Below are 16,244 nucleotides of genomic sequence, written 5' to 3'. Positions count from 1 at the left end.
TCTGAAGCAGAGATTCTTGGCAATTCTTACTCTTCCCATCAGAAATATGTATGTTTTACTCTCATACTTCGTAGAGTTCCAACTAACCCATCATCCTGTCTCTACTCCACCACTCTTCAATGATTTCTACTTCTCTTCCTATGTGATTTTCTTATGCTCATGCTGGTAACAGCTTTGTGTTGCCAGTAACTGTTCTTAATCTGCTGTTACTGACGAGAGCCTGCTATTATCTTGGCTATTCATAAATCAGATTTGTTCCCTGCTCATTCCAGCAGAACTCCAGCACTTACAGCCCTCATATTTCTCTAGGAGCCCTTCACTTCTCCAGTTCCTTTAAGAAATGTTTGTTTGGCCACCTCAATCCCACATCCACCCCCCCAAGCCAGGACACTTTTTACAATCCCCACATCCGAACAGTCACATCCACTGATCTCAGCACATCAGCAATACACTCTCATCCTCTCCATTCCTATCACCTTCAAGGGGGAGCTTACTACTGGTCATAAATTTACCCAACAACCTGTCATCACACAGCACCGCCTTTCTCTCAGCCAGGACTGCAGCAGGGCTCTGCACACCCCCACCACAACCCCACAGACCTTCGCTCCTGGCCCCGGTCTCTGTACCTGCACTGGCAGAGGCTCTTCTGGCACCGCCATGGGCACCGGCACCGGGATGTCCAGTTTCAACCATGGTGGCTTCTTCCGCTGCAAGCTGCTTGTGCTGTCATGCCGCACCTCCGACATTGTCCCACGTTTGTCTTCAAGCCTAGGAGAGGGGAAGAAATCACATTTGGGAAGGGGCCAGACACATCCCTGACACAGTGTGTGTGGGGCCAAGCAGACTGCCCTCCTGTGGGCTGATTTACAGGCCCCAAGCCCCACAGCACACAACTTGCCAAGCACACTTGCCAAGTGCCTGGCAAGGGTGCAGAAATCCCAGCTCCTGTCAGCCCTGGTCAGCCAGGGCCAGACACCCAGAGCACGTTTCTGAGGCCCACAGGACCTCAAGCCAGGTGCTGGAGATCAGTCACAAATTTTAGACTCACTTCCCATTAAGATTTCCTGGGACTACTGTGGAATCCAGATTCCACAAGAAACAGTCAGGAATTAAATCTTAATTAGCTCTGGATCCATTCCAACCAGCTAAGTAACTGCAGCCCGAAAAGCCACCGACGCCCCCTCCAAAACCAGCCTGACTCACACAGGCTCCCTTGCCCACCCAAAGGCAAGCACCACAATTTCCTTCCTACCTGCTATTTAGCAATTAGCAAGTGCCCATACGTAACTGTTTCTAATCTCCTTTACATGTAATCATTTTCCAGAAACACACCACAGCACAGAGTGCACTACACAAGTACATAGTGCCCATAGCAAGCACAGCATGAACGTTACAGAACTGGCATTAATTCTGAACTAAGAGTGGTTTTCAGACATAAAAAATAATGATACAGTATTTAAATAAAAACAACTGTGTTACGGAAACACTAAAGTAACCAGAGTGACTCATTGTCATCTTGTCCACTATACTGTATCTCAAATTTCTCTGTCCTTATAGGTTGCATGCAGTGAGACAAGGACTATGTGATTTCTTCAGGCTGTGAGAGTGCCTCCTTTGCTGCACATGCTAAAAATAAAAAATAGGAAAATTGATGAGGATTCAATCACAGATCTCCACAAGTGCTTGCCCATCAGAGCTATTCTGCAAGCCCCGATTCCTTCCTAGCACATACATGTAAAGCAATCACAAGCTAGCAGTGGGAAGCACGTCTCGAGCAGGACAACAGATCCAAGAGGATCCCTCCTTGTGTCATCCTAGAGCACAGATCCCACAGGAGACAAAAATCAGAGTGCCAGCCTCTTCCCCTCCCATAAAGAGCAGAGGGAATGAGAGTCCAGTTAACAGGACAGCACCAGTCCAGCCACACATGTTATGAAAGGGAGCAGAATGCTCTCTTTGGATTAAAGCTCAGCACTTTTACAGTGTTAAAACAGACAATTTGTTCTGAATGCACCAAGAATCCAAGATGCAAGGCAGGAATTCTGAGTGGCCAAGTCCTGGGACAGGACCAGAGAGGCAGCGAGACCTCCATCCTTGGACACATCCAGCACTCAACCAAACGAGGCCCCAAGCAGCCAGAATTAGCCTTGTGCTGTGCAGCAAATGAACCACACAGCCTGCAAAGGTCCCCTCCAAGCTAAATTAGGCTGTGGTTCTCAGAAACAGACAGCTTTTCCCAGCATTTTCACCATGCTCCCACAGCTCACCATAAGTGCTCTGAAAATGGAGCCACACAAACAGTGAGGCTTACCATTGCAGAAGGTACATGGCAGAGGGGGGAGCAGGTCAGCAGAAGGGAGCGGAGGGGGACCTGGATTGGGTTAGGAGAAGAGAATCTTGTCTAAAAGGAGGTGAAGACCAGCTGCTAGCTCGGTCACACAAGCTGGGCTGGCTGCCAGGAGCACCATGCTCAGCTGAGCTGGAACAATGGAAAGCAAGGACTCAGCTGTAGGTGGATGAAGGTTAGGTTTCAGCAAATACCACAGGCCCCCCGAAAGTCTGGGAATTCACAATCTGGCCTGTACAGACATACCCTCTGCACATGCACCAGCACCCCATGTGCACAGATGCAGTGCCATGCAATAAAAGGTCACAATCCCTTCCTGTCCTCCATCCGTAGCTGCAGGGGTGCCTAAACGCACCTGTTCCAACTTCCTACAAGATGAGAACAGCAAGGGTATAGGGGGCTCCTGCCTGCTTGTCTTTACTTTTGAAGGAGATTTGGTTGACTGCTGAATGTCTCCAAGGCGTGCTCACACATGCCCCTTGCCCTGGCACAGTCTAATCCGTCACCTAAAAGAGTTAAACAGAAAGCAATCACCCCAATATCAGGCAACAAAATTTGGCACAACACTCTCCTCATCTTCACAGAGGAGAGTCACATCCTGAGGTCCTCCATGCCATGCAGGAGCCCTCAGCAATAGCGACAGCATGGAAAGCTTGCAAAAAAAGTGACCCTAAGCAAAAGCAAAGCACTAGCCAGGGAGGCTCGAACATACTCTGCTTCAAGGGCTTAACACTGCACAGTCTGAAGGGTAAATCCACGATGAGACAGCTACGGGCTGGCACGAGGGAACGTGCAGGTGTGACCCCATCCCAGGCATGGCACCGGCACACAACAGGCGCTTAAATCAAATACGGTGAACGACATTCTGATGGAATTGGTGTTCAGTCCCCCTTCCTAAATTGCCACAGCAGGGACGTGCCAGCATCCTTCACCAGCTCCACTGCAACCCACAAGCACTGGCATCTCCACATGCCACACATGAAGAAGAGTGTAATAACACCCGTTATTACACCCGGCCTTCACTCAAAGTGCTGCAGTTACTAACCTGGGGCTCAGCACTGCACTAAAAGCACTTCCTGAGTTTCACGCTACCCCCTTGATTATTTTTAAGGGGTTAGTGTTTCAGGATACTACATCCATGTACTCGTTCTGGCCAAGAGGCTTCATCTCAAAGTTGACTGCACTGACACATAATTCATGGTCACATGAATTTGCATGGTCACATATCCTCGAACAATCCCAATTTCTCAGTACTGTCCTAATCAGTGTTTTCAAGAGGCCACTGGCAGCAGCAGGACAGGAACGTACACAGCACAGCCACGCTATGTCAGGCCAAGCATCCAAGCATCTGCCTAAATCCGGTATCTCGTTACCAGCAGAGGATGCCTGGCAATCAGTAGAGGATCACTTGACAGTCGTATCTCCCAGGACAGAGTCATTGCATGTGCTATGAATAACTCAGGAACAACTTGTGCCAGAGCTGTCTTTGCATTTAATGGTTCTTTGCATCCATCCCCATATCCATCCAACGATTTCTTCTTCCAGAATTTATCCAACCCCTTTCTGAATCCGTGCAGTCTGTCAGTATTGCTAACTGCCTGTGGCAAGGAGCTGGAAGACGTGCTGTGTGCCGAGCCACCCTCCAGTTTGTCTTTAAACCTGACGCTTCCCGTGTTCGCTCAGTGCCTTACAGTTCCTGGTCTAGACGAGTGAGCAGCTTTTCCCTGTCCCTCTTCTCCATGCCCATCGTGGCTGTACAGATCTCCTCCATGCTCTCCCTAGCATCTTCTCTTCCCCCATACACAGCAGGATCCTTGTCCAGGAGAGAAGCACAGGGGTTGTCTGAAGAGGCCAGGAAGAGGCAGAAGGGTCCCATACCTGCCTGGGGTGCTCCCTGCAGCACCAGCACACAGTTCTGGTGTCACCATCTGCACTGCTCGGCCAGCTCTGCTCCCTCAGCATCATAGGACCAAGGAACTGGGCAGCACAAACTCTGCCCCAGCACACACGTTGAACACACGGCATTTGCAAGCCCAGCTGCATGGTACAACTGTCGTGGCAGTATAGAGATGATTAATAAAGGCCATTTCAATTAAAAAGCAAACAAACAAAACCCTTCATGGCGCAGATACTCCAGTAAAGTTACCTTCAGAAGCACCTTGACAAAGCAAGGTCACAGCACCAGAATGAAAGCTAAATCCACCGTGCTGTGGCTCAGGCTAAGAAAGAGGGAGAGCACCTTAAATTCTGAACTTGGCACATGATCAAGAAAAGCTGCTTAGCAAATTCCTCTGACCCAAACAGAGAACGGGAAGCCTTGTGTGGAAAGTCTGAGTATGCTCCTAAAACTGAGGGGCATCTCAAATACATTCTTAGATCTGCACAATCGTTTCCAAGACAGAGCATCCTTCCCTTTCAACACGCAACCGAAGCTACCCCCCTAAAAGCCTGATTTTCTTCTGAAATTTCCACCATTACCAGCATTTTCTTTTGTAATAAAGCCGTTGTTTTCCCCAAAAATTTGCATTCCAAATGCAAAAAAAGGAAAAAAAAACGCTTCATCCAACCCTACCACACAAACAAGCCCTGTGTGCTTTTTCCCCCACCACCACGGTGCTCCTCGGCAGCCCAGCGTGTGCGTGCTCTTACAGACACCCCCAGGAGGTAGCAGCCACTGGAGCTATTCCGCTGCCGTCTCCTCACCGTGTTCAGTCCCTGATGATCCTCCAGCTGCTTGCCTCCACTTTTCAAATCGCCGTCACTGCGACAGCTGCATTTGCCGTGCCTGCTGCACAGAGCCCCCGGCAAGGGGTTTGTTCCGGCAACAATCCTGGCCGAGGCATGCTGGTGGGCTTCTGAGTGAAAACACAGCAAAGAGAACAGGATCCTAAATGTGTTCTGCAGCCAGCAGGAGCCAGGGGAGCCAGCAGGCTGCTGTCTGTGCCTCTGTCTGCAGGAGGATTTCTGCTGGCCCGGCTGGCCGGGAGAAGGCAGGAAATCCAAGGAGAAGAGGAGCAGCGGGGTTTCGGCCTCATGACTGCCAACAGCACCATCTAGCATGGATCAGACCCAACGAGTTACAAGTAATATCCCAAATACTGGGCACAAGCCAGACTTTAAAACAAGCCAGACGGAGGGGCTGAGGGCAGGCAGGGACGGGGAAGACGGACCAGGCCTGTGTCCCTGCGCTCTCAGGGAAAGCTGCCAAGGGTGCAGCAATACTCAGGCTTCTGCCACGACCTCCATCCACCACATCCCGCCCTAAGGAACCACCTCCAAAACGGAACAAGGACATCAGCACTGCCCTGGCTGCACTCCTGCATGGGAATCTCCCCTGTTTTCCCGGCCCTCGCTTGCTGAGCTCAAGGGAGATGCCATAAGGCTTTGCAGAGCTGCCGACAGCCCGGCAGAAGCTGGGATCAGGGCGAGCTGGGAACCTCTGGGCACGGGCCGGGCAGCAAGCCAGGAAAATACGCTGTCCTGCTCGCCCTGCGCCACAGAAAGCTGGCAAGCAGCAGGTCTGCTGTGCCCACACTGCACCCACACGCCGCCTGCTGCCCTCTGCCACACGGGGCCATGCACCAGCTCCACGTGGGTGCCGGCACAGGCTGGTGCTGCCACAGCAAGCGGCAGGAGGTCTCCAGCAGCCTGCCTTCTGCTGGCAAGCAAATCCACCTGCCAGCTGCCCAGAGAGCAGGCTCACTGCAGCGAGCCGCCTCGAGGTGTTTCAGCAGCACGGAGCTGGCCCTACCCAGAAGCAAATGACTTCTCGTTGATCTGACAGCCTCGAGAGGCTCAGACAATGCTGGATAAGCTGTGTGCAACCTGAGACAGGAAGGGTAGGACCTGCCTGTTCGGTGATAGCTCACCCTGATATCAGCTGAGCTGGAACAGCAAACCAGGGTCCTCCGCCTGGGTGAAACATCTCTCCTCCATCCCAGCCTGGCAGGTCAGCGCTGGGGAGCTTTTTTTTTTATGTTCAAGCAGAACATGGAAAAAATGGTTCTGGGGTATGAGAAGCCTTCGTGCAGACTCTGCCAGAATGGCTGAAGGGCTGCATTCACTTTGCGGAAAATTGCATTAAAAGGCACGGGATCTCCCTCCCTCCAGGGAGCGTACACCATCCCTACGTACTGGCACCCTCACAGCTCTGAAGAACGGCAGCTCTCTGCCTTTGGGGGTCAGAAAAACACTCAAGCTCATCCTGAGATGTTGTGGGGACAACTTAATACAACCTGAGAAACAACCGGAGACCGGAGCAGCTGTAGTCATGGGACGAGAAGCAAAGGACAATGCACGCAGATGTTAAACCTAGAGAGGCAGGGAGAGGCCAACCCGTCCCACCCCAGACAGGTCAGGGCTTTATCCAGAGGCAACAGCAAAAGAGCTCTTTTCAACCAGTGCTTGGAGAAGAGCTACAGCAGAAGCTACGTGCTTGAGCAGGTGGCTCCAAAACCACCTGCAAGCAGATCACGGAAAAGCAGAACGTGAGGACTACCGCAGGGTCTCTGAGGCAAGAACCAGCCACGGCAGGGTGAACACAGAAGCTACACGGAAGGTTTTTGACTTCTGTGGCCACCCAAGCAACCAAGCCATCATCAAGGGGCTTCATTGTGAGCCACTTATTTAATTTGCTGAGAAGTGCCAGTGGAAACTTCCTGTCTTGGAAGAGGTCAAGCAGACCCCTATGGCAGGAAATAGGAAGCTACATTAGGGAAAATAAATAAATAAACAGAATTTTACACAAGGCCCTGAGGAAAGAAACTGGCATGTGAGAGGCACACAGAGCAAAGCCTCACCTGGCACCCACTGATCTTGGAGAAGGTCCAGCTCCACTCAGAGACAGAGGGGTTTAAGCGCAGGTAATAAAAAAGCCTGACAGTGATGTCTGAATGTATGTGAGCCCACCACATGATCAGGAAAGCAGACCAGAGGTCCTTTTGTGCAACTGATTTCCCTAATTTTCAGGAAAAAAAATAATGTGGGTCATGATGGAAACCAACTAAAAACAAGCTCCCGTGGGAACAGGAGCATGACAAGCTTTCAAAGCAGCCCTGCATGGGATATGTGGGGCATCCAGGTCTGGTGGCCTCATATTGAAGAGAGAAGAAAAACAGAGCTCAAAAAACTTTTCTGATTCCTGTTAGCCCCTGGATCTGCAGCTAAACTCCTCCAAGAACAGGTTTAAAGATGACCCCAACTGCAACCTGCAAACACTCACAGGCAACAGACTCTGATCTTCCAGGTCCTTTTGTTCCAGCAGACGAAAGGCAGAGCAGGAGTCGGCACACAGAAGTTACCGCTTACAATTCAAGCTGCAAAGACGTCACAGCCACTTGAAAGAGATGCAAGGCAGGAGAAGCAGCAGTGCCCCCAGCTGCCACGCTGCCCCCTTCTCGTGCTGGCACAACCATCCCCGCAGCTGTGGGGTGACCTGCGCTGGGATCCAACCCGCGTTAGCTCAGCAATGAAAACAGTTTGTTCCAGCCCCAGCTCCTTCCCCAGCCCAAAATCACCACATGGCTCCACAAACACTTGTGCCAGCACGGGGAGAGAGGAAGAGGCAGGAACAACAAGAGCAGCTGGAGCCAGATGACAGAAATGCTTCTCGAGGCAGTACAGTTTCACGCGATTATGAAAACGTGGCCAAAACCTCACAGTTGTAGCACTGTGGGCAGCTTAAAATTATCACAAGGCAGGTGGTGCGTTCTGCATCTCTTGAAGCTTAAATTATTTCCTGAACTCTGCCCTGAGTGCAGGTGTTGAGTGCGGCAGGAATGAAGTACCGCTCCTTCATCAGAGGCAGAGTGAATTTTTGCCGGAGCTGCTGAATGGGAAACCAACTCCACAGAAGTGTGAAGCTGCAGGGAGCTGACAGCCAAGCCTCACACACGGGTAGTTTCTGCAAAAAGGTTTCCAAGGGGCCAGCTTCCCCTGCTAGCCTAAGGCCTGCAGCCCTAACAAAGGGAACCCAGCCCCGCAGACTGGGCAGAGGCGCTGCCTTTTCCATCTCCTAGAGCTCCCAGCTGACAGAAGGGTGTTTGTAGCACCACCCAGAGCCCAGACAGGGCCCAGACCAGGAGCAACGAGCATCCAGCTCCATCTCCTAGAGTAAATCTACAGAGCTATCGACAACCTACCTAGAAACCAGCAAGGGGAACGGCCTGAGCATAAAACATCACCAGCAAAGAGGGGGGAGCAGCAGGAAGCTTTCTGGAGTACTTTGGTGTCTTCATCCTGTTTGTGTTTCCCCGTGCACACACCCTGCAGCTCCACGCAGAGCGCCAGCCTGGTGCCCTGTGTGACAGCCACATTTACAGCTGCTGCATCCCAGGGCTCTGGTCGCAGCACACCACTTGTAGGCTGCGTCAGGGCACGGACTGATGACGGTACCTGCTCATAGCTCCAGCAACAGTGCATCAAGCACAGAGGATGAGAAGCCGGCACCAAGCAATGCTTCCATTCCTTAGGGAAGCTGGGAGAGTCGTCCTCAGAAGGAGCTGGCTTTTCCCTCGAACCAGCAGCAGCCACCAGCCAGCTGATGCATCTCAGCACACTCACGCAGGAAGCTGGGATACTGCTGCTGGTCCAGTGCCGCAGTGAACGCAGCCAGACTGGATAACAACTACAATCACATTAACAACTCAAATATTAACAAATCCAGTTACAAACAGCAGACTGCCAACAGTGGAAGTGTATCCAGAAGAAGGCTCATCTGCACAAGCCTAGTTCTTGCACCCTTTTCAAAGGTGCCAGAGCCGAGACAGCAGCACTCTGTGGTCTGGGGTCCCCAGCAGCATCAAGGCAGTCGCCGGGGTCTACATTCTTCAGCGCCACTGGAGCTCCTTGCTAACAAAGAAGCAGGAAAGAGTGATCACAGCAACTATTTTAGTACACGTTCAACCCACTGCAAAAATTCAGCAGGACTCCAGAAGGGATTGTACTGGTTTTCGTTACCAGTAAAATGGGTGCACTGTAAATACTGCCTGATCCACGAGTACCACGGACACGGCCGTCACCTCAAGTATGCAGTAAGGTAAGATTCAAAAAAGGTTTTGATAGCACAGGCACGATCCCGTGTTATAACACAGAAGAAAACAACAAAATCCTAACACTGTATTTTAACAAAGGTTTTGTTTTTTGTTGAAATTCTGCATTTGTAACTGTTTTTTCCTATCAGCTCACGTATTTGTCACACGTACTGCAATTCAGGACACAGGAAGCTAAGAAAAAGGCACCAGTTTGACTCTCAAGGCAGCAGAGAATGCTGGCTCCGGTTACTTTTGGAATAGCTGCTGCCCATGCATTCACCTTAGTATTAAAAGCAGCTAAGTATCACTATTTGTTGTGCTAAAGAAGAATGCCTCACTGGCAAATGAGATCAAAACTGCCACAGATGACAACATTTCCTATGGAAAGTTACATAAAAGCACACTGAATAGCAATCTAAAAAAAAAATCTTAAAGGAAATAACAAACACTAAAGCCACCAGAAGACATTCTATATTCAGAAGGGATGGAAGCAGCAGCATCTGAGCCATGCAGGCCAGCTTTCTGCACGCCCCTTTGAAATTCACAGCATCTTCACACAGCTTCACACACCTGCTTTCTCCAAGGTGACCGTGGTTCTGTTCCCCCAGATACAAGTCAGAGTAAGCCTGCATGCACCAGCAATGCCAAAAGCAATGAAGCCCAAAGGAGATAATTCAAAATATACGCATACACACACGTTTGAACAGCTAAGGATGCAGAGCAGAGCTGGTTCAGCTAGACCTGCTCTTGTTAAGCATTAGGTGATCTAGCCCGGGACAAGACCTGTGGATAGCCCTTGACACAGGCGAGCTAGCCTGCCCCTCCGCTGCTCCAGTTTCTGCTCTGGCTGGTGCTTGACAGCTCGCCACCACCTTCTCTTGCCTTGCCTCATGGGGAAGCAGTTGCAGGCAGAGCTCGCCCTGCTCTGCAGGTGTGTGCGCTCACGTATACAGTCATGTGTGCCCAATGCACTAAGTCATTTATAATGCAAATAATCAAAACTCTAACCTTGTTTTAGGGGGGAAAAAAAGTGAAATGTATTTTTTAAATCCAATTTATGAACTGAGCAAACGGCATGTTCTCTCTCACTGCTCCCTCTGAATTTACAGTCCCACAGCAGACAGAGAAAGGGCAGGCACGCTCACACCTTTTGGCAACGCAAATCCTAGACAGCTGGCTTCTGTGGTTGACTTTAAAGTAGTGATCTCTGAATTCAAGCGACAGAGAAACGTACCTGCCATCTGCCGATTGCTACAGGGCAGTAACACCTGAAACATGGAAGCTGTATTCATGCACCCCAGACATCTGAGTCCTCCAGATCTTACAAACCAACCTGTTACAACTTTCATGAAGTTAAAGCCCAGCAAAGCACCAGACCTGCAGAACTGTAAAAGCAGCATCCTGCGCAGCTTCAGGATGATCTCATACAGATTGTTCCTTTTAAAAGAAAAGCCTTCAAAGCAGGGATTGCTACTGACCAGCAGAGCAAGCGGCTGTCCCTCTCTCAGCAGAGTGGAAACAGGAAGGGGAGGAGGCAGCAAAGGTATATTATCCAGAAAAGGCAAGATCAGACATGTCTTCGTATCTCTTCTCCCCCGGGAAGCCTTTTGCAACACACTTCTTAGATCATTGAGAAGAAATTAAATTTCCGGTAACAATCACTGTGTTTTAGAGATGCTCTGATTACTCAGGCACAGTCTGCTCGTTGCTGAATGCTCCAGTCCCTTTGGGAACGTACCCGCTGCCCGGGTTTGTATTGCAATAGTTCTAACAATTTGACAGCGTGCACTAGACACTCTCCATTGTGCTCCAAACAAATGGCGCACCCACATCATCGAAAAGCAAGCCCAAAGGAAATTTCAGCATGCACAAGCCTCCGGTCAAGCTGGCATTTACTGTCTCTGCAGCAGAGCATACAACCAACGAACTTGTCCTACGCAGCTTGGAGACTCAACAGTTAAGGTTAACATGAAACAAACTCTCCGCCTTCATCAGGCAGCAAAGAGCCACTGTTTGTTATTCAGAAGGATTTGACCAGAGTTTGGATGATGTGCTTGAAAACTCAGCTACTGATTTGCTCCTTGTGGCATCATCCCAACAGTCATTAAAAAAAAAAAAAAAAAAAAGAAAAAAACCCACTTCCTCATTCCTACAGCAGCACTGACTGAAACAGCAAGTATCAGAGACTGTGATCTCAAGTGGGCTTCAGCTAGTCCTGGAGAACTGTTAAAGGAGCAGGACCAAAACCAGCGCAGGCGGTTGGAAACCCCTGAAGCTCAGCTACCACAGACACAACCATGCACGGCCTCGGCACAAACACGACTACCACTGCTCCACATCAATGCCACAATCCAGCCTCTCTCTCTGAGAGCTGCCCCAGACCTACCAATGGCACCGTGCAGCCTGCCTGGAAGGAGAGGTTTGGCAGTCAAGCCTTGCCCTCCCCTTGTGTGCTCACACGAGGATCATCCCTTCCTAAATATTTGTCTGCATGGTGGGTGCTGACCTCAGAGGGGAGTTACCGGACACGAACAGAGCGAGCAGGTCACGATCTCCGTTCAGTTCAACTGGTTCATCTGCTAGTTCTGAACAAGGCAACAAACAAACAATCAAATAAAAAAATATATATAGCCACAGCTGGGGAGATGATAACCCACCTGACAGTGGACATTTTCTCCTCCTGTGAAAAAAGCAACCATCTTCATTTTACCTTCCAGGAGAACGGGGACATTTTACCTATCACCCAGACACAAAGGTTCCCACTAAACTCAGGTTACAGCCCCACAGTGCAGTCTGTACCTAGAGAGGCTGTCACGCTCTCAGCAGAGGATGCAACACAGCTCTGTGTGCTGGCAGGCACTGCGTACATTCCATGGGTTTCCTAAACCTACAACAAGTACATATCCAGTAGCAGGGAGGCAACCTTACAATAACAGTGCCAGATCTGCACAGTTCCTGTCTGCTTCATTCCAGCTAGTGATGACGGAGTTAGACATAGGGCCTAGCATCTCTTCAGCTGAAACAAAAGGAAACTAATCCATATCTGAGCTCAGAAAAAAAAAAAACAAAAAAAAAAAAACGAAGGAACCCATCCTCAGGTTTTAAGTATTTACTGGAATGGGTCATCCATTGGTGACAGGCAGGTGGCTGCAGGAACAGGAATTAACAGAAGCGTTGTGTTGGGTCACATTTAATGCTGGAAGCTCTGAGAAGGGTGCATGGTGTCCATGGGATGCCAAAGCCTCCAGAGATAACTAAGGAAGAAAGGCAGAAGCCACAAGGGAAGGATATTATCAGAGACTGCTCTGCCAGATAACAGCTCTTGAGATGCAGATAGAGAAATGTCAGATGTTCAGCTCACGGCCAATCCCACTCGGCAGGCAACATCCCCAGCTGCACAGTGGGTGTTCTGCCAACCTCCTCCCTGGATGCACTGAATGGAAAACAACTCGGGACTCGTGTTCACGTTGCCCATCTCAGACCTTCAGCACTAACCAGGCTGCGCATTCACACTGCAGAAAGATCTGATACACTGAATGGAATCAAACCTTTACTAATTATATCTGAGCATGTGGGCCCTGTGCCCAAAATAAACTGTCCTGTCATGCTACACTCAGCAGACCCTGCCTCTTTCAAGGCAACATGCTGGGACTTGCTGGCTACTCTCCGGGGCTGGATTCCAGAGGAACAAGACCAATGATCCCAAAAGGAATTCCTACTCCTGCCGTGCAGCCTCACTCTGCTGCAGGACTGCTGAAGACCCCCACTAAACCAAACCCGCTGTCCCCAAATCCTGCAACAAGGCACCAGCCCCTCTGGCCGCGGCCAGGTGCCGAGGCCAGGAGCTTTCGGTGAGGGCCAGGCCGGGGCCTACCCTGCACAGAGCCAGAGCAAGACGTTCCTCAGCCCTGGGCCAGCCCACGGCTTTCCCCAGAACCTGAAAAGCCAGTCTGTAGGCAGGTCTCTTGCAAATGTATTGCTTAAAAAAAAAAAAAAGGCCTGTCATGGGAAGTCCCAGAGCAGAACTAGTTTTGTGGGAGTTGCTTTTACACCACACGGCTTTAACCTCCTTTCATGGGAACCCGCTGAAGCGGGCACAGCGCTGCTGACACACGACCACACAGGAGAGCTGCTGCTGCCCTGGGGACTCATGACCAAGGAGCACAGAGCTGGTGGCCAAGCTTGCTGCTCCATTCCAAGCCCAAAATCTCCCTCGGGAGGACGGCCGGGCCCCAGCTCAAGGACAGCGGAGACCTAGGTTAACAGCGGAAGCACTGTGGTAGCCATGAGGACCTACAGATGGAGCAGCAGGAGGGAGAGGCAATGGCTGTCACTAGGCTGACAGGCTGGAGAGGGGAACGAAAAAAAAAAAAAAAAAAAAGAGCAGATGGTTTCAAGCATACAAGGCCGTTCTGAAAGTCCTTTTAACAATCAAAACATGAAGGAGGCACCTAAGAGCCCATTTGGTTCTTCCAACTATCTCAACGGATCTAGCACTACTTATCACCTCTTGCAAACACTGCATGGCTGAGATAGAAGAGCTGGAAAACAACCTAATTCCACACACTGGAGTGCAGACCAAATTCTCCCAAGGCTCTGCTCCCCAGCTTGTCCCAGGTGGGCCCTTTTAACTCCCTTTATGGCACAAGAGGAGCTACTTGTCTTTGTATCAGCATCACTGCCGTTAAATCATCGTGCGCCTTCTTCATCCCATGCTTCATCCAGAAGCGCCTTCAGTTCCCTTCCTTCAGTGTTTGCTGCCTTGTCCCTTCCCGTTAAGTATAGCCTTTTTCCTTCACTGCAGAACACACAGCTTTCTTCCCAAAGGAAACCAGCAGCCATAGGGACAAAAACAGGAAGAAAAGAAACAGCTTCCTGCTTGTTCCCAGACCCAGGCATCCCTGACCAACGCCGCACACTGCACCGCGGGGCCAACCTGCAAGAGAACCGCAGCCACAACCAGGTGCTGCACAAGGAAAACTCCACGGCCAGGCAGAAGTCATCTGTGCTGCCACTCACTCACCTCTCGCATCGCGTGAAAGAAAAGCACAAGTCAAAATACACGCAAGGAGCCCTCCAACAGCAGCAGCTACGTGTGTGTGTGTGTGCTATGAGGAGGGAAAGGACCGGTCACTTTCTTAGCAGCCCAACAGGATGCAGCACTGAGGGTGCAATCCTGCAGAAGTTTTCACAGAATTATGGAATATCCGAGTTTGAGCCAGAATCGCCTTGGGCTGCTGCAGTTCCCCCACTTCAGGCCAGCAGTGCACAGTGTGAAAAGTCAGCTCAGGGTCTGGATCCAAAGGAAAACTCACCTTTACCTGTAAGGATTATGATCCCCTGCAAGGTGGCTTCCAAACCGCCAGCATAAGCGGACAACCGGGTGGCAACGTGTGGCGAGGGGCAGCTGGAAGGGCCTGGAGCTCCAGCGTGGCCCCGAGTTCAGCTTCAAGCCGGCCACGAACCAGCCCCCATCCCTGCAGCCCCCAGCTCCGGGGTCAGCGGGGGTCCCACCGCCACCCCTCCGAGGCAGGACCCGCTCCCGGCTTCCCCGCTGCGGGACACCGGCTCTGCCCCACGCCGCACCCGGGGGCTAGGACCTGTCACCCACCTGCGGCCCCGGGACACCCACCCACCCCTCGCAGCCCGGGGCCGCCAGCAGGGGGCTGCCGAGCCGCGGCGGGGCCGCGCTGCGGGACGGAGCCCGCACCTCACGTGCGCGCCGGGGCAGCGGCGTCCCCCCCCCAAAAAAAAAAAAACAACAAAACCCTTCGCTCTGCTCTGCTCTGCTCTGCCCACCCGCACCCGCACTCACCGGGCAGGCGGCGACGAGCGCAGCGGCGGGGCGCTCAGCACCGAGCCGCCGGACTCCGGGCTTCAGGGACCGCCGCCGCCGCCACCGAGCTCGGCCCGGGCAGGGCTCGGAGACTCCTCCCCCGTGCCAGGGGCCGGCCGGCCGGGCACGCCATTCACAGCCGCGCCATGCAAATGGCCGCTGGGCTCCGCGCCGGCTCCGGCGGCGACCGCCCCGCCGGGGAGCTGCGAGCGCCCGGGGCCGCGGGGCTCATCCCGCAGCGCCGCCGCCGCCGCCGCCTGAGTCACGGCCCAGGAATGCGCCGCGCCGGGCGGAAGCGGCCGGCCCCGGGCCCCCGCCCCAGGCCGCCCCCTTCGCCGGTGGAGGCCTCCCCCTTCGCCCGCCGTGCCCTGCTCTGCCCCGGGTTGCCTGGGGACTGGTGGTCCCGTCAGCGCCAAGCTGCTGGGTCGCGCCCCCGGGGGTGCCTGGGGAGCCCCGAAGCTGGGAGTCGTGTGCCCCAACCCCCCCAATATTCCCGTGTTTCCCATCCAGTTCCTCACAGCTTCTCCTCCAGGCACGTGGTGAGGGCATCAGCCCTTCCCTCCGCTGCTGCTTTCCTCCCGGCCTCAACGTTTCCCCCTTCTGGATGGCGTACGGCCATCCCCGTGGCTCAGCACTCCTCGCCTTTGTCCTGGGAGCGCTGCCCAAACTTTCTCCCTCTGGCCCTGCGGTCAGCCTGTACTGATGTCCTGCTCGTGCTCAGGTTCGCTACAGCCCCAGCGGACGCTCCGTGCAGCAGGGCCCGCATCGTGCACATCCACCTTCAGCTGCACCCAAACCTGCAGCTGTGCACTTCTTAAATTTCAGCAATAACCAGGGGATGGGGGAGTGCTCCTTGCCTTCTTGCTGCGCCTTCCAGGCCGACCTGCACGTGACGGGGTTGGAGAGGAGTGGGGTGGCTGCGGGTGCAGCGTGCGGCTCAGCTGGTGAGCACATCTAGGTTGGTCCCAGCTTGTCCTCGGCAAGGTGGAGACCAAATGGCACGCATAACCCTGCTCCGTCCACAAAGCTC

The 16,244-nt window shown here is 52.5% G+C and overlaps 1 protein-coding gene across 5 annotated transcripts in view; it reads right to left on the bottom strand.

The window, feature by feature from the left end:
- The window catches only part of RHBDF1 (rhomboid 5 homolog 1), a 36,140-nt gene extending 20,686 nt beyond the window's left edge, over positions 1-15,454 (bottom strand). For 3 of the 5 annotated variants that reach the window (XM_084295930.1, XM_084295933.1, XM_084295934.1), the window contains exons 1-2: positions 15,194-15,454; positions 627-768 (exon numbers count right to left, since the gene is read on the bottom strand). In XM_084295930.1, the coding sequence (XP_084152056.1) occupies positions 627-746 (120 nt within the window). In that variant the 5' untranslated portion in view covers positions 747-768; positions 15,194-15,454. Of the gene's footprint in view, positions 1-626; positions 769-5,050; positions 5,112-11,764; positions 11,807-15,193 lie in introns of those variants that run through there. The other 2 variants (XM_084295932.1, XM_084295931.1) reach the window with 2 other exon arrangements.
- Between the last annotated feature and the right edge of the window lie 790 nt (positions 15,455-16,244).

Source organism: Netta rufina (genome assembly GCF_964035555.1).
Source record: "Netta rufina genome assembly, chromosome: 15".
In the NCBI taxonomy this organism is placed as follows: Eukaryota; Metazoa; Chordata; class Aves; order Anseriformes; family Anatidae; genus Netta; species Netta rufina.
Note: the sequence above shows the minus strand (reverse complement) of the source record. Positions and strands in the feature narration are given on the sequence as shown.